General features: G+C 38.2%; 1 protein-coding gene across 1 annotated transcript in view; it reads right to left on the reverse strand.

Annotated features, from left to right (window-relative positions):
- Positions 1-22,539, reverse strand: part of LOC147345296 (phospholipid-transporting ATPase ABCA3-like) — a 238,869-nt gene that overhangs the window by 90,870 nt on the left and 125,460 nt on the right. Inside the window, exon 18 of the mRNA XM_086375383.1 lies at positions 21,417-21,717. Within this exon, the coding sequence (XP_086231509.1) occupies positions 21,417-21,717 (301 nt within the window). The remainder of the gene's footprint in view (positions 1-21,416; positions 21,718-22,539) is intronic.

Genomic DNA, 22,539 nt, shown 5'->3' on the forward strand with positions numbered 1-22,539 from the left:
CAAGTCTTTGGAACCCCATGAACTGCAGCACGTCAGGCTTCCCTGTCTTTCATTATCTCCCAGAGTTTGCTCAAACTCATGTCCCTTGAGGTGGTGATGCCACTGAACCATCTCATCCTCTGTCACCCCCTTCTCCTCTTGCCCTCAATCTTTCCCAGCATCAAGGTTTTTCCAATGAGTTGGCTCTTTGCATCAGGTGGCCAAAGTTATTGGAGTATCAGCGTCAGCATTAGTCCTTCCAATGAATATTCAGGGTTGACTTTCTTTAGGTTTGACTGGTTTTATCTTCTTGCTGTCCAATGGACTCTCACAAGTCTTCTCCAACACCACAATTTGAAATTCTTCAGTACTCAGCCTTCTTTATGGTCCAACTATCACATATGTACATGACAACTGGAAAAATCATAGCTTTGCCTATTCAAGTTTTTGTTTCAGGGAAAGTGATGTCTCTGCTTTTGAATACACTGTGAATGTGAAAGTCGTTCAGTTGTGTCCCACTCTTTGTGATTCCATGAATTGTACAGTTCATGGAATTCTCCAGGCCAGAATACTGGAGTAGACCTTTCCCTTCTCCAGAGGATCTTCCCAACCCAGGGATCAAACTCAGGTCTCCCACATTGCAGGTGGATTCTTTACCAGCTGAGTCACCAGGGAAGCCCAAGAATACTGGAGTGGGTAGCCTATCCCTTCTCCAGTGGATCTTCCTGACCCAGGAATTGAACTGGGGTCTCCTGCTTTGCAGGCAGATTATTTACCAACAGAGCTATCAGGGAAACCCTTAATACACTGTACAACAACCATAAGACATACCAATAGAATTAACCAAAGAAAAGAAAGAAAACATTTTTAAATAAATTGGGCCCTGGGGACTTGTTAGACAATATAAAAACCCTAGTACACATGTAACTGAGCTTCTTTAAAAAATGAGAACTAAAATGCAACAGGAAATATATTTCAAAAAATAATGTGTGATAATTTCTTGAACTTGATGAAAGACAAACTTGTGAATTTTTAAAAAAGCTTTATCAATTTCCATGCATGATGAAGATAACAAACTATTTTAAAATATATCAAATCTAAGGATTGAACAGCAAATATAAAGGGGACTTCCTAAAAAATATCAAAGAAAAATGACAATACTTTCGGTGGAAACAAGAATATGAATAACCACAAACTTCTGTGGGACCCAGAAATGAATGTGATAATATCTTCAAAGGGATGAAGGAGAAAGAAAAACTGTTAACTAAGAATTGTATAAACAGTGAATATTTTGTTCAAGAAAGAAAGCAGTGTATTAGGAAAAAAAATGGCAACTTAGGAAAATCCACCTTCCCTGTCACCTCACAAAGATTAATGTATAATCACCTATGAATAAAAGCAGGTCCAGGTGAACTATAGCACTCACTTAAGAACACCATATACAAACACCATAACACCATAACAAAAATCTGAGAATAACTACACAAGAACAGAGGAAGACAATTTCACTTGGCCTACCTCATTACACTCCACAAGCTGACATTATTCAGAAGCAGAAAGGAAAACCCCAGCTAGTAAGAGTTCCTCCTGGCAGGCAAGGAAGAGTAGGGTGGGGGACCAGCTTCTCCAGACTTGTATCACACTGGGTGAAATTTCCACTTCAGTTTCACTTCACACAGACTCAGTAAAGCTGAGACTTATTTACCAGGCTATGGACAAGGAAGAAAAGCACATACACCAAAGCCACTGTGGTTCAGAGAACTGCTAGGCAGAAAAGAGCAGCTTTTGCCACTGGCAACTCAACAGTCATATTTTGTTCCTGTTTTTGTTCACTCTTTCAGTCATGTCCAACTCGTTGCCACCCCATGGTCTGCAGCATGCCAGGCTTCCCTGTCCTTCACTATCTCACAGAGTTTGCCCAAATTCATGTCTATTAAGTTGATGATGCCATGCAACCATCTCACCTTCTGTTGTCCCCTTCACCTTCTGCCTTCAATCTTTCCCAGCATCAGTCTTTTTCAATGAGTCTTCACATCAGGTGGCCAAAGTATTGGAGCTTCAGCATCAGTCCTTCCAACAGATATGCAGGGTTGACTTCCTTTAGGATTGACTGGTTTGATCTCCTTGCGTTCAGGTGACTCTCAAGAGTTTTCTCCAGCACCACAGTTTAAAAGCATCAATTCTTTGGTGCTCAGTCTTTTTTATGGTCCAACTCTTACATCTGTACATGATGACTGGAAAAACCATAGCTTTCACTATATGGATCTTTGTGGGCAAAGCGATGTCTCTACTTTTTCAGAGCCTTTCTTACAAAGAATGAGCGTCTTTTAATTACATAGCTGGAGTCACCGTCTGCAGTGATTTTGGAGCCCCCAAAAATAAAGTCTATCTCTGTTTCCATTGTTTCCCCATCTATCTGCCATCAAGTGATGGTACTGGATGACATGATCTTAGAGTTTTGAATGTTGAGTTTTAAACCATCTTTTTCACTCTCCGTTTTCATACTAATCAAGAGGCTCTTTAGCTCCTCTTCCCTTTCTGCCATAAGGGTGGTCTCGTCTGCATATCTGAGGTTATCAGTATTTCTCCCGACAATCTTGATTCCAACGTAAGCTTCATCCAGTCCAGCACTTCACATGACATACTCTGTATAGAAGTTAAATAAGCAGGGTGACAACATACAGCCTTAACGTACTCCTTTCCCAATGGTGAACCAGTTCACTGTTTCATGTTCATTTCTAACTTTTGCTTCTTGACCTGAATACAGGTTTCTCAGGAGGCAGGTAAGGTGGCCTGGTATTCCCAACTCTTTGAGAACTTTCCACAATTTGTTGTGATCCATACAGTCAAAAGCTTAAGCATAGTCAATGAAACAGGAGCAGTTTTTTTGAAATCTCTTGTTTATTTTATGATCCAAAGGATGTTGGCAATTTGATCTCTGGTTCCTCTGCCTTTTTGAAATCTAGCTTCTACATCTGAAAAATCTGTTTACGTACTGTTGAAGCCCAGCTTGAAGGATGTTGAGGATGACCTTGCTAGCATATGAAATGAGAGCAATTGTGCAGTAGTGTGAAAATTCTTTGGCATTGCCCTTCTTTGGGGATTGGAAAGAAAATTGACCTTTTCCAGTCCTTTGGCCACTGCTGAGTTTTCCAAACTTTCTGACATATTGAGTGCAGCACTTTAGTTCATCTAGAATTCCATCACCTCCACTAGCTTTGTTCGTAGTAATGCTTCCTAAGGTTCGCTTAACTTCATACTCCAAGATATCTGGCTCTAGGTGAGTTACCATACCATTGTTGCTATCGTCATTAAGACCTTTTGTTGTACAGTTCTGTGTATTCTTGGCACCTCTCTTTAATATCTTCCGCTTCTGTTAGGTCTGTACCATTTCTGTCCATAATAGTGCCCATATTTGCATGTAATGTTTCCTTGGTATCTCTAATTTCTTGAGGGAATCTTTAGCCTTTCCCATTCTATTTTTTTGCTCAATTTCTTTACATTGTTCACTTAAGAAGGCTTTCTTATCTCTCCTTGCTATCCTCTGGAACTTTGCATACATCCTTTTGTTCTCCTTTGCCTTTTGCTTCTCTTCTGTTCTCAGCTATTTGTTTTTTTTTTTTTTTTTAAAGAAGGGCCGAGGGCCCTTTGAGCTAGCGAAGCGAAGGAAGGGCGCATAAACAGCGGGTTAAAGTGCTCCTCTCAGCTATTTGTAAGGCCTCCTCAGAAATCCACCGTGCCTTGTTGCATTTCTTATTCATGGAGATGGTTTTGGTCACTGCCTCCTGTACAGTGTTACAAACCTTTGTCCATAGCTCTTCAGGCACTCTATCAGATATAATCCCTTGGATCTTTGTCACTTCCACTGTATAATCATAACGGATTTGATTTAGGTCATACCTAAATGACCTAGTGATTTTCTCTACTTTCTTCAATTTAAGTCTGAATTTTGCAAACCACTTCAGCACTCTTTCTTTTAGAACCCCATGAAAGCGAAAGTGAAAATCTCTCAGTCATGTCCGACTCTTTGTGACCCCATGGACTATACAGTCCATGGAATTCTCCAGGCCAGAATACTGAAGTAGGTAGCCGTTCCCTTCTCCAGGGGACCTTCTCAACCCAGGGATTGAATCCAGGTCTCCTGTATTGCAGGCAGATTCTTTACCAACTGAGCTACCAAGGAAGCCCAAGAATACTGGAGTGGGTAACCTAGCCCTTTTCCAGTGGATCTTCCCAACTCAGGACTCGAACTGGAGTCTCTAGCATTGCAGGTGGATTCATCAGCTGAGCTACTAGGGAAGCCTGAGAACCCCATGAACAGTATGAAAGGGAAAAAAGATATGAAACTGAAAGATGAACCTCTAAAGTCACTAGGTGTCCAATATACTACTGGAGAAAATTGGAGAAGTAGCTCCAAAAGGAATGAAGAGGCTGAGTCAAAGCAGAAATGATGCCCAGTTGTGGATGTGTCTAGTGGTGAAAGTAAAATCCAATGCTGTCAAGGACAGTATTGCACAGGAACCTGGAATGTTAGGTCCATGAATCAAGGTAAATTGGAAGTGGTCAAATAGGAGATGGCAAGAATGAACATTGACATTTTAGGAATCAATAGACTAAAGTGGGTGCAATTAGGTGAATTTAATACAGATGATCATTATATCTACTACTGTGGGCAAGAAATGCTTAGAAGAAATAGAGTTGCCCTAATAGTCAATGAAAGAGTCCAAAATGCAGTCCTTGGATGCAATCTGAAAAACGACAGAATGATCTCTATTTGTTTCCAAGGCAAACCATTCAATATTGAGTAATCTAAGTCTATGCCCCAACCAGTAATGCCAAAGAAGTTAAGCTGAATGGTTTTATAAAGGTCTACAAGACGCCCTGGAACTGGCACCAAAAGAAATGTCCTTTCATCATAGGAGACTGGAATGCAAAAGTAGGAGCTAAAGAGATACCTGGAGTAACAGGAAAGTTTCGCTTTAGAATACAAAATGAAGCAGAGCAAAGTCTAACAGAGTTTTGACAAGAGAATACACTGATCATAACAAACACCCTCTTCCAACAACACAAGAGATGACTCTAAACATGGACATCACCAGATGGTCAATATCAAAATCAGATTGATTATATTCTTTGCAGCTGAAGATGGAGAAACTCTTTAGACTCAGCAAAAACAAGATCAGGAGCTGACTGTGGCTCAGATCATGAGCTCCTTATTGCAAAATTCAGACTTAAATTGAAGAAAGCAGAGGAAAGTAACAGCCACAGAATACCCTTCAAATCACTTCAGATCTCCACACATTTGCATATTTACATTTGTTAATGACAGCCACGTCAGTCCCTCTGTGCTTTCCTGTACCCTGCCCTGCTGGAGTTTCATGCCACATCAATATCCACCAAAGGTCCTCTCTACCACTGTGTGTGAGACACCAGCTATGTGAAACCATCCCCAACCCCACCAGAATCAGAAAGCTATGATAGTAGCCTGCTCAAGCTTCTACAGAGGTATGAGTGCAAGACTCTAGCAAAGACCCTCTGGCCAATAACAAACTCAACTCAGTGCTCTTGCTCAGGGCTAGCCTCTCCAGCTATGTATCTACATGACACCAGCTTCATTCTCTTCTTTGGCCCCCACTGTAGTGCCAAGGGGAGCAGGTAGTGTGCAATCAAGGGTAAACATATGGACCATTTACTGGATAAGGGAATGGCAAACCACTTCAGCATTTTTGCCTTGACAACTCCATGAACAGTATGAAGAGGCAAAAAGATATGACACTGGAGGATAAACTCCCCTCCCCCAGGTCACTAAGTGTCCAATATGCTACTGGAGAAAAGGAGAAAAATAGCTTCAGAAGGAATGAAGAGGCTGAGCCAAAGAAGAAATGATGCCCAGTTGTGGATGTGTCTGGTGGTGAAAGTAAAATCCAAAGCTTTCAAGGACAGTATTGCATAGGAACCTGGAATGTTAGGTCTGTGAATCAAGGTAAATTGGAAGTGTTCAGACAGGAGATGGCAAGAGTGCACATTGACATTTTAGGAATTAGTGAACTAAAGCAGACAGGATTGGGTGAATTTAATTCAGATGACCATTATATCTACTACTGTGGGCAAGAAATGCTTAGAAGAAATGGAGTAGCCCTCATAGTCAACAAAAGAGTCCAAAATGAAGTACTTGGATGCAATCTCAGAAATGACAGAATAATATCTGTTTGTTACCAAAGAAAACCATTCAATATCACAGTGAACCAAGTCCATGCCCCAACCACTAATGCCAAAGAAGCTAAAGTTGACAAGTTCTATGAAGACCTACAAGACCTTCTAGAACTAAGATCAAAAATAAGATGTCCTTTGCATCATAGGAGTCTAAGATGCAAAAGTAGGAAGTCAACAGATACCTGGAGTAATAGGTAAGTTTGGCCTTGGAGTACAAAATAAAGCAGGGCAAAGACTAACAGAGTTTTGCCAAGAGAATACGCTGGTCATAGAAAACACCTTCTTCCAGCAACTCAAGAGATGACTCTATACATGGACATCACCAGATGGTCAGTATCAAAATCATATTGATTATATTCTTTGCAGCCGAAGAAGGAGAAGCTCTATACAGTTAGCAAAAACAAGACTGGGAACTGACTGTGACTCAGATCATGAACTCTTTATTGCAAAATTTAGACTTAAATTGAATAAAGTAGGGAAAACCACAAAGCCATTCAGTTATTATGTAAATCAAATCCCTTATGATTATTCAGTGGAAGTGACAAATAGATTCAGAGGATTAGATCTGATAGGCAGAGTGCCAGAAGAACTCTGAATGGATGTTCGTAACATTGTACAAGAGGCATGGATCAAAACCATCCCCAAGAAAACGACATGCAAAAAGGGACAATGGTTGTCTAAGGTGGCCTTACAAATAGCTGAGAAAATAAGAGAAGTGAAAGGGAAAGGAGAAAAGGAAAGATACACTCACCTGAATGCAGAGTTCCAAAGGAAAGCAAGGAGAGATAAGAAAGCCTTTCTAAATGAACAACACAAAGAAATAGAGGAAAACAATACAATGGGGAAGACTATAGATCTCCTCACAAAAATTAGAGACAACAAGAGAACAGTTCATGCAAGGATGGGCAGAATAAAGGAAAGGACGATAAGAACCTAATAGAAGCAGAAGATATTAAGAAGAGGTGGCAAAAATACACAGAAGAACAGTTAAAAAAAAAAAAAAGGTCTAAATGACCTAGATAATCATGATGGAGTGATCACTCAACTAGAGGCAAACATCCTAGAGTGTGAAGTCAAGTGGGCATTCAGTTCAGTTCAGTTCAGTTGCTCAGTTGTGTCCGACTCTTTGTGACCCCATGAATCGCAGCACACCAGGCCTCCCTGTCCATCACCAATACCTGGAGTTCACCCAGACTCACATCCATCGAGTCAGTGATGCCATCCAGCTATCTCATCCTCTGTCGTCCCCTTCTCCTCCTGCCCCCAATCCCTCCCAGCATCAGAGTCTTTTCCAGTGAGTCAACTCTTCGAATGAGGTGGCCAAAGTACTGGAGTTTCAGCTTTAGCCTCATTCCTTCCAAAGAAATCCCAAGGCTGATCTCCTTCAGAATGGACTGGTTGGATCTCCTTGCAGTCCAAGGGACTCTCAAGAGTCTTCTCCAATACCACAGTTCAAAGGCATCAATTTTTCAGTACTCAGCTTTCTTCACAGTCCAACTCTCACATCCATACATGACCACAGGGAAAACCATAGCCTGGACTAGACGAACCTTTGTTGGCAAAGTAATGTCTCTGCTTTTGAATATGCTATCTAGGTTGGTCATAACTTTCCTTCCAAGGAGTAAGCATCTTAATTTCATGGCTGCAGCCAAGTGGGCATTAGGAAGCATTATTATGAACAAAGCTAGTGGAGGTGAAAGAATTCCAGCTGAGCTATTTAAAATCCTAAAAGATGACATGGTTAAAGTGCTGCATTCAATATGTCAGAAAATTTGGAAAACTCAGCCAAAGGACTGGAAAAGGTCAATTTTCATTCCAGTCCCAAAAATGGGCAATGAGAAAGAATATTAACAATACTGCACAACTGCACTCATATCACATGCTATCTAGGTAATATCTAAAATCCTACAAACTATGCTTCAATAGTATGTGAACTGAGAACTTTCAGATTTCAAAGCTTGATTTCAAAAAGGCAGAGGAACCAGAGATCAAATTGCCAACATCCATTGGATCATAGGAAAAGCAAGGAAATCCCAGAAAAACATCTACTTCTGTCTCATTGACTATGCTAAAGCCTTTGATTGGGTGGATCACAACAAACTGGAAAATTCTTAAAATGATGGAAATACCAGACCACCCTACCTGCCTCCTGAGAAACCTGCATGCAGGTCAAGAAGCAATAGTTAGAACCAGACATGGAACAATGAACTGGTTCAACATTGGGAAAGGAGTACATCAAGGCTATATATTGTCACCCTGCTTATTTAACTTCTATGTAGTTACATCATGCAAAATGCTGGCTTAATGAAACTCAAGTGGGAATCAAGATTGCTGTGACAAATATCAATAACCTCAGATATGCAGATGACACCATCTTATTGGCAGAAAGTGAAGAGGAACTAAAGAGCCTCTTGGTGAAAGTGAAAGAGGAGAGTGAAAAAGCTGGCTTAAAACTCAACATGCAAAAACCTAAGATCATGGCATCCAGTCCCATCACTTCTTGGCAAATAGATGGGGAAAAATGGAAACAGTGACAGACTTTATTTTCTTGAGCTCCAAAATCACTGCAGACAGAAACTGAAGCCATGAAACTAAGACATTTGATATTGAAGAAAAACTATGGCATATTTAGACAATTGAAAAGCTGAGATATTACTTTGCTAACAAATGTCTGTATAGTCAAGGCTATGGCTTTTCTAGTAATCATTTACGGGTATGACAGTTGAACCATAAAGGAGGCTGAGTGCCAAATAATTGATGTTTTTGAACTGTGGTGCTAGAGAAGACTGTTGAGAGCTCCTTGGACTGCAGGGAGATCAAACCAGCTGATCCTAAAGGAGATAAATCCTGATTTTTTTTTTTTTTTTGTATGGACTGATGCTGAAGTTGAAGCTCCAATACTTTGGCCATCTGATGCAAAGAGTAAACTCATTAGAGAAGATTCTGATGCTGGGAAAGATTGAAGGCAGGAGGTAAAGGGGATGACACTGGATGAGATGGTTGGATGGCATCACCAATTCAATGAACACGCATTTGAACAAACTCTGGGAGAGACTGAAGGACAGGAGAGCCTTTTGTGCTGCAGTCCATGAGGTCGCAGAGTCAGACGTGACTGACTCATTGAACAACAAATTGGACAGTCAAGGCCCCTTTTGTTTCTTGTTGACTTGATCAGGCCCTGCTGTCTGTCACAGGCCAGTACCACCAAACCCACTCGTAGTTAGTCTCTCCAGCAATGCACTTGTCTGCCCCTAATTCAACCCCTGTCACCAGCTTCCACTGTAGACTGCATATCCAAGTTGAGAGTGTGCCACCATAGAAGAACATGCTGACAGCTAGGGATTCCACAGGTTCCAATGAGCCCATAGTCGTTCACATCCCCTGCTACGTTCCTTGGCCACCATCACTCTGCACGTGTCCACAACTGTCCTTCACTACATAGGCAGTTGCAGGTGGCACCTACAGCCAAGTGTATGCTCTAGACTCCATGGCTGCCTGATCTGATTCCTAACTGTTTCACAGGAGGCACTGCTTAGGACTCCAATAGCCATTACAACCACTGAGTACCCCCAACACACACACACACACACACACACACAGTGTTTGCCAAGGACTAAACAGATGAAAGATAAAACATTTAATGAAATACAGCATCCTTTCATGATGAAATGTTCAGCAATTTTGTAGAAGGAATATACCACAACAATAAAGGGCATACGTTAAGAACACAAATCCAAGACATCATCATACTCAACAATGAAAGGTTGAAAACTTGTATTTCATAAAAATGTAAACCTTTGAATATATGTTCAAGTAATAATTAACAAGGGAGCCAAGAATATTCAATGGGAAAAAGGCCCTCAATAAACGGTGTTGGGAAAACTAGATATCCACATGCAGAATGAATCTGGACCCCTATTTTGCAACATTCACAAAATCAACTCAAAGCTGTTTAAGGATTTAAAAATAAGTTGAAGTTATAAAATGCCTAAAAGAAAACAGGGAAAACCTCCCCAACATTCTTCTTTATATTGGTACTTTGGATATGACACCATAATCACAATTAACAAAACCAAAAATAAACAAGTAAGAATACATCAAACTAAAAAACTCCTACACAGCAAAGGAAACAACCAACAAAACAAAAAGCCATCTAAGGAATGGGAGAAATTATTCACAAACTATGTATCTGATGAAGAGCTAAAATACCAAATATAAAAGGAATTCATACAACTCAATAGAAAAATAATACTAACTCAGTTTAAAAATACGCAAAGTACCAAAACAGATAGTTTTCTGAAGAAGGCATACACGGCCAACAGGCATATGAAAATGTGCTCAACATCACTAGTCATCAGGGAGATATAAGTCAAAACCACAGTAAACTATCACCTAACATCTGTTAGAATGGCTATCATATAAAAGACAAGAGATAAGTCCTGACAAGAATGTGAAAAAAAGAGAACCCTTGTATACCATTGGTAGCAATATAAAGTGGTATAGCCACGATGTAAAACACTATGGAAGTTCCTCAAAAAGTTAAAAAGATAACTACCGTATGATTATTACTATGGAAGATATATTACTATGGTAGATATATACACTTCTGAGTATATATCCAAAGGAAATAAAATCACTGTCTTGAAGAAATAGCTGCACCCCTCCCCATGTTCACCACAGCATTATTAATGATATGCAAGACATGGAAACAACCTAATTGTGTATCAACAAATGAATGAATAATGATTTATGTCTATCTATTTATAGAGAGAAATGGTAGTTCCCGGTCCTGGGCTGGGAGGTGGGAGAAATGGGGAGATGTATGTCACAGGCTACAAATTTCCGGGTATAAGTTCTGGAATCCAATGCACAGCATAGTGACTATAGTTAACAATATTGTGTTGTATACTACTGCAGAGCCGACCTTTAAAGTTATAACCATACAATGAAAAATTGTAACTCAATGAGGTTATGGATTTGTTAACAAACCTTTTGCAGCAGTAATTTTGCAATATGTATGTATATCAAATCATCACACTGTATACTTTGAACATACAAAACATCATTTGTCAGTTATAGCTCAATAACTATGGGAAAAGTAGACTTTCTGTTCAGGTCTTTTGAGATTCAATAAGAATTTTAGGATTGATTTTTCTGTTCTCCTTCTTTCTTTAAATAACTTGGATTTTGCTAGGGCCAGCACTGAATCTGAATGTTTTGGGGGGAGTATTGACACCTTAGCAACATTAAATCTGCTGATCTATGAATATAGGGTATCTTTTCATTTATTTGTATCTTCTTTAATTTCTTTCAGCAAGGTTTGTCATTATACATGTCTTTCATCTCTTGGGTTAATTTTATTCTTAAGTATTTTATTCCTTTTTTGGTAAGAAAATGTATTTTATTTATTTATTTTTTAAATTGAAGGATAATTGCTTTACAGGATTTTGCTGTTTTCTGTCAAAACACATGAATAACCATAGGTATACATATATTCCCTCCCTCCCATCTTCCTCCCCATCCTACCCCTTTAGGTTGATAGAGCCCCTGTGAGTTTCCTGAGACATAAACAAATTCCCGTTGGCTCTCTATTTTACATATGCTAATGTAAGTTTCCATGTTACTCTCGCCATACACCTCACCCTCTCCCCATGTCTGTAAGTCTGTTCTCTATGTCTGTTTCTCCATTGCTGCTGCTGCTGCTGCTGCTAAGTCGCTTCAGTCATGTCCGACTCTGTGTGACTGCAAAGATGGCAGCCCACCAGACTCCCCTGTCCCTGGGAGATTATCCAGGCAAGAACACTGGAGTGGGTTGCCATTTCCTTCTCCAAAGCATGAAAGTGAAAGGTGAAAGTGAAGTTGCTCAGTCATGTCTGACTCTTAGCGACCCCATGGACTGCAGCCCACCAGGCTCCTCCATCCATGGGATTTTCCAGGCAAGAATACTGGAGTGGGGTGCCATAGTTTCTCCATTGCTGGCCTGCAAATAAGTTCTTCTGTATCATCTTTCTAGATTCCGCATATATGCGTTAGTATACAATATTTATCTTTCTCTTTCTGACATACTTCACTCTGTATAATAGGCTCTAGGTTCATCCACCTCATTGGAAATGATTCAAATGTGTTCCTTTTTATGGCTGAGTAATATTCCATTGTGTATATGTACCACAATTTCTTTATCCATTCATCTGTTGATGGACATCTAGGTTTCTTCCATGTTCTAGCTAATGTAAATAGTGCTGCAATGAATAAAGGGATACATGTGTCTTTTTCAATTTTGGTTTCCTCAGGGGATATGCCTAGGAGTGGGATTGCTGTGTCATATGGTGGTTTTATTCCTAGTTTTTAAAGGAATCTCTATACCATCTTCCATAGTGGCTATATCAATTAACATTCCTACCAACGGTGCAAAAAGTTTCCCTTTTCTCCACACCCTCTCCAGCATTTATTGTTTGCAGACTTTTTGTTGATGGCCATTCTGATCAGTGTGAGGTGATATCTCATTGTAGTTTTGATTTACATTTCTGTAATAATGAGCGATGTTGAGCATCTTTTCATGTGTTTGTTAGCCATCTGTGTCCTCTTTGGAGAAATGTCTGTTTAGGTCTTTTTCCCACTTTTTGACTGGGTTGTTTGTTTTTCTGGCATTGAGTTGTATGAGCTGCTTGTATATTTTGGAAATTAATCTTTTGTCAGTTGTTTCATTTGCTATTATTTTCTCCCATTATGAGGGTTGTTTTTTTGCCTTGCTCATAGTATTTTAGTCTTTTGATGCTGTTGTAAATGAAATGTTTTTCTTATTTTTGTTTTTGGATTGTTCACTGTTATGTATAGAAATGCAACTAATTCTTGTGTGTTGATTTTGTACTTTGCAACTTTTCTGAATTGATAAACTCATGTTTTTTTTGTGGGAATTTAGGATATTTTGTATATAAGATCATGTTGAGAACAGAGGTAATTTGAACTTATCACTTTCCAATTTGGATGTCTTTTTGTCTCTTTCCTGCTTAAATTCTGTAGCTAGCACTCCTAGAATTATGTTGAACAGAAATGTAAAAGCAAGTATCTTCATTTAGTTCCGATCTTAGAGGAAAATCTCTCAGTGCTTCAATATTGACCATGATTTTAGCTGTGGGCTTTTGATACAAATGTATTTATTATGTTAAGGTAGTTTCCTTCTGATTTGTTTGAGCATTTTCTATCATAAAATAATTATCATTCTGTGAATTATATTTTCTCATGATCATGCAGGTTCTTTTTTTTTTCTTTCATTCTGTTAATACAACATATTACATGGACTAATTTTCATGTGTTCAACCATCCTTCCATTCTAGGAATAAATCCCACTTGGTCATTGTGAATAATCCTTTTAAGGTGCTTTTGCCTTGTTTGATAGTATTTTGTTACTGAGTTTTGCATTGACATTTACTAGGGATATTGGTCTGCAGTTTTCTTATAATGTCTTTGGCTTTTGTGTCAGGGTAATGCTGGCCTTACTGAATGCATTTGAAAGTGTTCTGTCTTTTACAATATTTTAGAAGAGATTGAGAAAACTTGATATTAATTCTTTTCTAAATATTTGGAAAAATTCACCTGTGAAGTCATCTGGCCCTGACTGCTCTTTGTTGGGAGTTTTTTTTTTTTTTTAAATTACTGATTCAATTACCTTACTTTTTATAGGACTTATTTGATTTTATATTTCTTCATGATTCAGTTTTGTGCATTTCTTGGACTTTGTCGATTTCATCTAGGTTCTCCTACGTAAAATCAGCAATCGTATTCCCTCTTTCATTTCTGGTTTGTAATTTGAGTCTTCTCTTTTATCCTTGTCACTCTGTAAATTTTTCTCAAATATATTGATCTTTTCAAAGAAACAACTCAATTTTGTTCATTTTCTCTATTGTGTTTCTATTCTTTATTTCATTCATATCTGCCCTAGTTTTTATTATTTATTCTTCCTGTTAGCCTTGGGTTTAGTTATTCTTCTTTTTCTAGTTTCTTAAGTTGTAAAGTTAGGTGGTTGCTTTGATAGTGTTCTTTTTTTAAATTTATTTTTAATTCGAAGATAACTGCTTGACAATGTTCTGTTGGTTTCTGCTGTACAACAATGCAAATCAGCAAAATGTATACATATGTCCCCTCCCTCATGAGCCTCCCTCCCACCCCCAGCTCCATCCCGTCCTTCTAGGTTGTCAGTTTTCTTCTTTTAATATAAGCATCTCACACTGCTTTTGCCACATTCCTTAATGTGATATATTTTCATTTTCATTTGTCTCAAAGTATTAACATTTTCTAATTTCTCTTGTTATTTCTTATTTGACCTAATGGTAGTTGAACATTATTTTTTGCATTTCCACATTTGTTATTTTCCAGTTTTCTTCCTGCTATTCTTATCTAGTTTCATTCAGTTGTGATCAGAAAGCACACTTTGTAGGATTTCCATTTTTTAAGTTTATTAAGATTTATTCTGTGGCCTAGCATATGGTCTATCCTAAAGAATCTTTCTTGTGCATGCAAGAAAAATGCGTATTCTGCTGTTTGTTGAGGGAAGTGTCCTTTTATGTCTGTCAAGTCTGGTTGATTTATGGCATTGTTCATGGTCTCTCTGTCCTTGTGGCTCTTCTGTCTTAGTGTTCTATTTACTGTTTAAAAATACGATACTGAAGTTTCTGATTATTATTGTATAGTGTTTATTTCTCCATTGTGTCAATGTTTGCCTCACATATTTAGGATATTTGGTGCTATGTTTATAATTGCTATAGATATCCTTTTATATTACATCCTCTTTGTGTCTTAGTCTTATAACACTTTTTGGTTTAGAGTCTACTTTACCTGATATTGGTGCAACTCATTCTGCTCTCTTTTGCTTACTATTTGCATGGAGTATCTTTTCTTATCCTCTCACTTACAACATATATGTTTCCTTGCCCAATAAATTAAAATCTGCCACTGCTTCCACTTTTTCTCCCTCTATCTGCCATAATGTGATGGGACAGGATGCCACAATCTTAGTCAAATGCTTAATTTTAAGCCAGTTTTTTCACTCTCCTCCTTCACCCTTATTAGTTACTCTTAACTTTCTGCAATTAGAGTGCTATCATATGCATGTCTGAGGTTGTTGATATTTCTCCCAGTAATCTTGATTCCAGCTTGTGGAATAAAGTTTGGCATTTTGCACAATGTACTCTGCATATAAGTTAAATAAGCAGGGTAACAATATACAGCCTTGATGTATAACTTTTCTAAATTTGAATCAGTGTATTGTTTCATGTCTGGTTCTAACTGTTGCTTCTTTCCTGCATACAGGTTTCTCAAAAGACAGGTAAAGTGGTATGGTATTCCTATTTTTTAAGAATTTTTCACAATTTATTGTGACCCACACAGTCAAAGGCTTAGTGTAGTCAATGAAGCAGAAGTAGATGCTTTTTGGAACTACCCTGCTTTTCCTATGATCTAGTGGATGTTGGCAATTTGATCTTTGGTTCCTTTGCCTTTTTAAAATCCAGCTTGTACATCTGGAATTTCTTGGTTCACGAACTGTTGAAGCCCAGCTTGAAGGATTTTGGGCATTAGCTTATACTGTGTGAAATGAGCACAATTGTATGGTAGTTTGAATATTCTTTGGCATTGCCTTTCTTTGGGATTGGAATGAAAACTGACCTTTTTCAGTCCTTTGGCCATTGCTGAGTTTTCCAAATTTTCTGACATATTGAGTGCAACACTTTGACACCATCATCTTTTAGGATTCTAAATAGCTCAGCTAGAATTCCATCACCTCCACTAGCTTTGTTTATAGTGATGCTACCTAAGGTCCCTTAACTCCACGCTCCAGGATGTCTGGCTCTAGGTTAGTGAGCCATCATTGTTATCCAGGTTATTAAGACACCCCCCCCCTTTTTTTAATAGTTCTTCTGTGTATTCTTTTCACTTCTTCTTAATCTCTTCTGCTTCTCTTAGCTCCTTGCCATTTCTGTCTTTTATTGTGTTCATCTTTGCATGAAGTGCTCCACTGATATCTCCAATTTACTTAAAGAGATCTCTAGTCCTTCCCATTCTATTGCTTTTCTCTATTTCTTTGCATTGTTCACTTAAGAAGGCTTTCTTATCTCTTCTTGCTATCCTCTGGAACTCTGCATACAGTTGGGCATATCTTTCCTTTTCTCCTTTGCTTCACTTCTCTTCTATTCTCAGCTATTTGTAAGGCCTCCTCAGACAACCATTGTGCCTTGCTGAATTTCTTTTCCTTGGTGGTGTCACCAGTTCCTGTATAGTGTTACAAACCTTCACCTATAGTTCTTAAGGTACTCTGTCTACCATTTCTAATTTGTTGAATATATTCATCATCTTCACTGTATAACCATAGGGATCTGATTTAGGTCATATCTGAATGGACTAGTGGTTTTCCCTACTGTCTTCAATTTGAGTCTGAATTTTTCAATAAGTAGCTGATGCTCTGAGCCACAGTCAGCTCCAGGTCTTGTTTTTGCTGACTGCATAGAGCTTCTCCGTCTTCAGCTGCAAAGAATATAATCAGTCTAATTTCAGTTTTGACTATCTGGTGATGTCTGTATGTAGAGTTGTCTCTTGTTTTGTTGAAAGAGAGTGCTTGCTATGACCAGTGCATTTCTCTTCACAAAACTCTGTCAGACTTTGCTCTACCTCATTTTGTATTCCAAGGCCAAACTTACCTGTTACTCCAGTTATCTCTTAACTTCTTCGTTTTGCATCCCAAACCCCTATGATGAAAAGGAATCCTTTTTGGTGTTAATTCTAGAGAGTCTTTTAGTTCTTCACAGAATCATTCAACTTTAGCTTCTTTGACATTAGTTGTTGGGGCATATATTTGGATTACTATAATATTGAATGGTTTGTCTTGGAAATGAAACCAAGATCATTCTGATGTCTTTGAGACTGCACCGAAGTACTGCATTTTGGACTCTTTTGTTGGCTATGAGGGCTCCTCCATTTCTTAGGGATTCTTGCCCACAATAGTAGATATAACAGTCAACTGAATTAAATTTACCCATTCACGCCCATTTTAGTTCACTGATTCCTAAGATGTTGATGTTCACTTTTGCCATCTCCTGCTTGACAACACCCAGTTTACCTTGATTCATGGACCTAACATCCCAGGTTCCTATGCAATATTATTCTTTGCAGTATTGAACTTTACTTTTAACACCAGATTTTAGCGATTACAGTTACTTTTTATTCTTTTGTCTTTCAAATCCTGTTAAAAAAAAAAAGGTATGATTATAAACCAAAATTGTAATAATATTGGTTTTTACTTTTATCCATGTATTTAGCTTTACTCTAGAATTTTTATTTTCATATGGCTTTGAGTTACTGTCCAGTGTCCTTTCATATCACTTTGAAGAAGAATCTTTAAATTTTCTTTTAGGGTAGATTTCATAATGAACTCCCTCAGTTTTTATCTCTGAATATCTCAATTTTTGAAGTGCAGTTTTACTAAATATAGACTTCTTGGTTGACCATTTTTTAAGCTTTCATTAAATATATCATCCCACTGCCTTCTGACCCGCAAGGGTTTAACTGAGAAAATTTCTGATAATCTCATTAAGGATCTCTTGTACATGATTGTTTTTCTCTTGTTGCTTTCAAGATTCTTTGTTTTTCAACAGTTTGATTATAATGTGTCTCACTGTGGATGTCTCTCTGGTTGTCCTACATGGAGTCCATTGAGCTGCTTGTATTAGCGTATCCAAGTCTTTTCTCAACTTTGGAAAATTTTCAGCTTTGCTTTTTCAAGTAAGTTCTCTATCCCTTTCTTTTTTGCCTCTAGGATTTTCAGAATGTGTAGCTTGGTTTGTTTTATATCGTATGATAATTTCATTAGATTCTGTTCAGTTTTCTCCTTTCCCCCTACCCTTTTTCTGCTCCTCAAACTCAAGAGCTTCAAATAGTATGTCTTCATATTTGCTGACTGTTCGTCTTCCTGCTCAAGTCTGTTGATGAATTCCTATGGTGAAGTTTTCAATTCAGTTTTGTATTTTTTAGCTTCAGAATTTTTGTTTGGTTCTTTTAAAAATTTGTCTTTGTTGATATTCTTACCATATAGGGCTTTCTTGACTTACTTCAGTATTTTGCTCATGTTTCTTTTAACTTAGTGAACATATTTCGGAGAAGGCAATGGCACCCCACTCCAGTACTTTTGCCTAGAAAAACTCACGGACGGAGGAGCCTGGTAGGCTGCAGTCCATGGGGTCGTGAAGAGTCGGACACGACTGAGCAACTTCACTTTCACTTTTCACTTTCATGCATTGGAGAAGGAAATGGCAACCCACTCCAGTATTCTTGTCTGGAGAATCCCAGGGAAGGGGAAGCCTGGTGGGCTGCCATCTATGGGGTCCCACAGAGTTGGACACGACTGAAGCGACTTATCAGCAGCAGCAGCAGTGAACATATTTAAGAGAGTTAAAGTCTTTGCCCCATAAATCCAAAGCTTGTGTTTCTTTAGAGTTGGTTGAATGGAGCATGTTTCTGTTTATTTGTATAGCATGTGATTTTTTTTTTTTTTTGACATCTGGGATTTGAAAAAAGTTGCTAGTCTTTGCAGATTGTATCTCAGCAGAGAGAGAATTTACTAATCTGTCTGACATAAAGGTTTAATTTTTCTCAGAACATTTCTGGGCATATGTATCCCCTGGGCCTATGTATATGTTTTTCCTTCATCTCTTCACTATATATGGCTGAGTAATACTCCATTGTGTATATGTACCACAGCTTTCTTATCCATTCATCTGCTGATGGACATCTAGGTTGCTTCCATGGGGCTATTATAAACAATACTGCAATGAACATTGGGGTACACGTGTCTCTTTCAATTCTGGTTTCCTCAGTGTGTATGCCCAGCAGTGGGATTGCTGGGTCATAAGGCAGTTCTATTTCCAGTTTTTTAAGGAATCTCCACACTGTTCCCCATAGTGACTGTACTAGTTTGCATTCCCACCAACAGTGTAAGAGTGTTTATTCCCTTTTCTCCACACCCTCTCCAGCATTTATTGTTTGTAGACTTTTGGATTGCAGCCATTCTCACTGGCGTGAAATGGTACCTCACTGCGGTTTTGATTTGCATTTCTCTGATAATGAGTGATGTTGAGCATCTTTTCATGTGTTTGTTAGCCATCTGTATGTCTTCTTTGGAGAAATGTCTGTTTAGTTCTTTGGCCCATTTTTTGATTGGGTCGTTTATTTTTCTGGTATTGAGCTGCAGGAGTTGCTTCTATATTTTTGAGATTAGTTCTTTGTCAGTTGCTTTGTTTGATATTATTTTCTCCGGTTCTGAAGGCTGTCTTTTCACCTCGCTTATAGTTTCCTTTGTTGTGCAGAAGCTTTTAATTTTAAATTAGGTCCAATTTGTTTATTTTTGCTTTTATTTCCAATATTCTGGGAGGTGGGTCATAGAGTATCCTGCTGTGATTTATGTCGGAGAGTGTTTTGCCTATGTTCTCCTCTAGGAGTTTTATAGTTTCTGGTCTTATGTTTAGATCTTTAATCCATTTTGAGTTTATTTTTGTGTATGTAGAACAAGAATTTGAGGCTTCTTAGCCTACTAATTTTCTCAAAGAGCTGCTCAAATAATTTTTAATTAAGACAACAGCAAGATGCTAGGGCTTCTCCAGTGGTTCAGGCAGTAAAGAATCTGCCTGCAGTATGGGAGACCTAGGTTCAATCCCTGGGTTGGGAAGATCCCCTGGAGAAGGGCATGGCAACCCACTTCAGTATTCTTGCCTGGAGAATCCCCATGGACAGAGGAGCATGGCAGGCTACAGTCCATGGGGTCACAAAGAGTTGGACATGACTGAGTGACTAACCACAGCACAGAAAGATGGTAAAAGGGCTAACAAGAAGGTGGATTTAATTTGATTCTTATTAATATAATCTCTGAAATATAGTCTTTTAATTTTTGTATCAACAATATAATGTAGTGAAAAAGAACAACATTTTAAATCAGGTAAATTCATTTTCTCTCTCTCTTCCCTCTTCTCTTCTAAACAACTGTGTCATTTTTGATTAATAAGTGTTCATTTAGTCATCCAGTAATGGAGGAGAAAAAAATGTATGATTTACTGACAGGCTTTATGCCACCTAACCTATGATGTTTATCAACATACAATCAAGATAACGGTAGAATTAACCAACATCTCTGAATGCACTTTCACCTCTCACAATAGAACCTAAAAGATAAACCTGCTAAACTGCATAGGTTATATATTAACATGAAGTAACACTGTTAACCAGATAGCAGATGAAGGAAATACAAATGAATTACCTGGAAGGAAATGGTCAATCCTGTAAAGGGACAGACTTGCCTCTTACTGGGATGATCTAGTGTAGTGTGAGTTAATATTACAATCCCTTAAAATCTAATCCTTGCTCTAATACATACTAGATGCATGAAATGGAGTGGCTCACTTAACATCTCCAAACCTTAGTGTCCCCAACTTTAGCACATATTATTGTTATAGAAATAGACAATGCAAATACTTAGAAAAGTTCTTGCCAAAAGTATGTGTTCGGTACATATAATCAGTTACTATTACTACTTTACATGTAAATAAGTTTTGAGTAGCCTGCCCATAAAGCTTTCAGCCATACCTGTTTACCAATTTTTAGATATGGCCAATCTAGATACATACCTTATGAGGAGTCTTTCAGGATTTAGGACCATCATACCACACTGTAAGACTGGTTTTATGTGAAATTCTGTGCTACATTTCACAAAAGAAAATATTCTGGTACTTGAGTCCATTCCTTAGAAGGTGAGGGCTTCCTTGACAGCTCAGTTGGTAAAGTATCTGCCTGCAATGCAGGAGACCTGGGTTTGATCCCTGGGTTGGGAAGACCCCCTGGAGAAGTGAAAGGCTATCCATTCCAGTATTCTGGCCTAGAGAATTCCATGGACTGTGTAGTCCATAGGGTCACAAAGAGTCGGACACAACTGAGCGACTCTCACTCACTTTCACTTGGAAGGTGTAGGAAATGGCTGGTAGATGACCCATACTCCAGCACTTCCATTAATAATTAACTTTTGTAGCCAATAATTTCAACTGATTGTTCTTGCATCTGGTTTAGTTGTCTTTATGAGACTATCAGAAAAAAAAAAATAGCAAGTAACTAAATATTCCAGTTAAGACCTTTTTTTGGAAGAACACAATCAGGTCTTTATCTACTAGCAGTCTTTTTTTTGGAAAGAGGCTTACCTTTTACTTCGTGAAGTTTCTGTTTCTTAGCCTTTAGCAAGATCTCAAGATTTTTTACGAAATTCGTAGTAAACTCAGAATTTCCAGAAATTGAGAAGGGTACAATTGTTTGACCATATTGTTCCAGATCCATTTCTCTGTCAAGATCTTCTTCACCTATTGAAAGCTCCACATCGCTCATCAAAAAATAAAAAATACCTAGGAGTGCTAGTATCTGCAGCAAGATCAAATTCCAGTTGCGCCAAGAGAACATTGCTCTTTTCATGAACATGGCAAAGAACTGCTGACTGTAAAGAGTCCACTGACAAGACAGAAGGACAGAAGATGGCATTACAGCCTCACAATGGTCACAACATTTAATGAAATTCATTAATATTTTTAATCTTATGATAGAGGATGTATATAAGTTTATAAATATACCCTTGAACAGAAAGGACATAACCATAGTTCACTGACTAGGTGACAAACAAGACTTCTTATTTGTATATGTGTTGAATGCAAGGATTAATGCTTCCATCTAATTACACTGAAAACCTCAAAAGGATCACTAACACATTCATAGTGTCTCTGACCAGAGCAACATCACATCTATCTTTCTTAGCCAATATTAAATCGTAATATTTCCAAATTCTTAGCCAATGACCACCAGAGAAGTCCCATCGATCAGTATTTCTGAATGAAACAACTAGCATTTAGATGTTGTCACTGACTGGAAATAAGGTAAAGTTAAGAAGGATTCTTTCTCACATTGTTTTCTGACTTTTAAAAGATGGGTTATTAGATATATTTCTAGGATGACAGAATATATTAATATAAGAATCAATTTTTCTACACTATTCTGCAAATCTTTCATTGTCTGCATCTTTATAAGAAGGGGGAAATAAGGAAGAGTGATATAGCAGAAATGTGCAAGCAGGGAGAAGAGGAAAATTATATTTTAAAGTATCCAATTCATGGCAAACATTCCAAAGGTCATATTTTACTTGGTGTTAACTCATTAAAATGTCTCACAGAGAATTAAATTAAAGCACAGATATGTTAAATAATTTGTTTAAAGTCAAATAACTAGTGAATAGAGCAGGAATTCCAGTTCTCTCTGGTTCAGAATTCCACGCGCTAGTTG

The sequence above is a fragment of the Bos grunniens genome, chromosome 25, assembly GCF_055505025.1.
Source record: "Bos grunniens cultivar Pamir isolate PY7600 chromosome 25, Bosgru_T2T1.0, whole genome shotgun sequence".
NCBI lineage: Eukaryota > Metazoa > Chordata > Mammalia > Artiodactyla > Bovidae > Bos > Bos grunniens.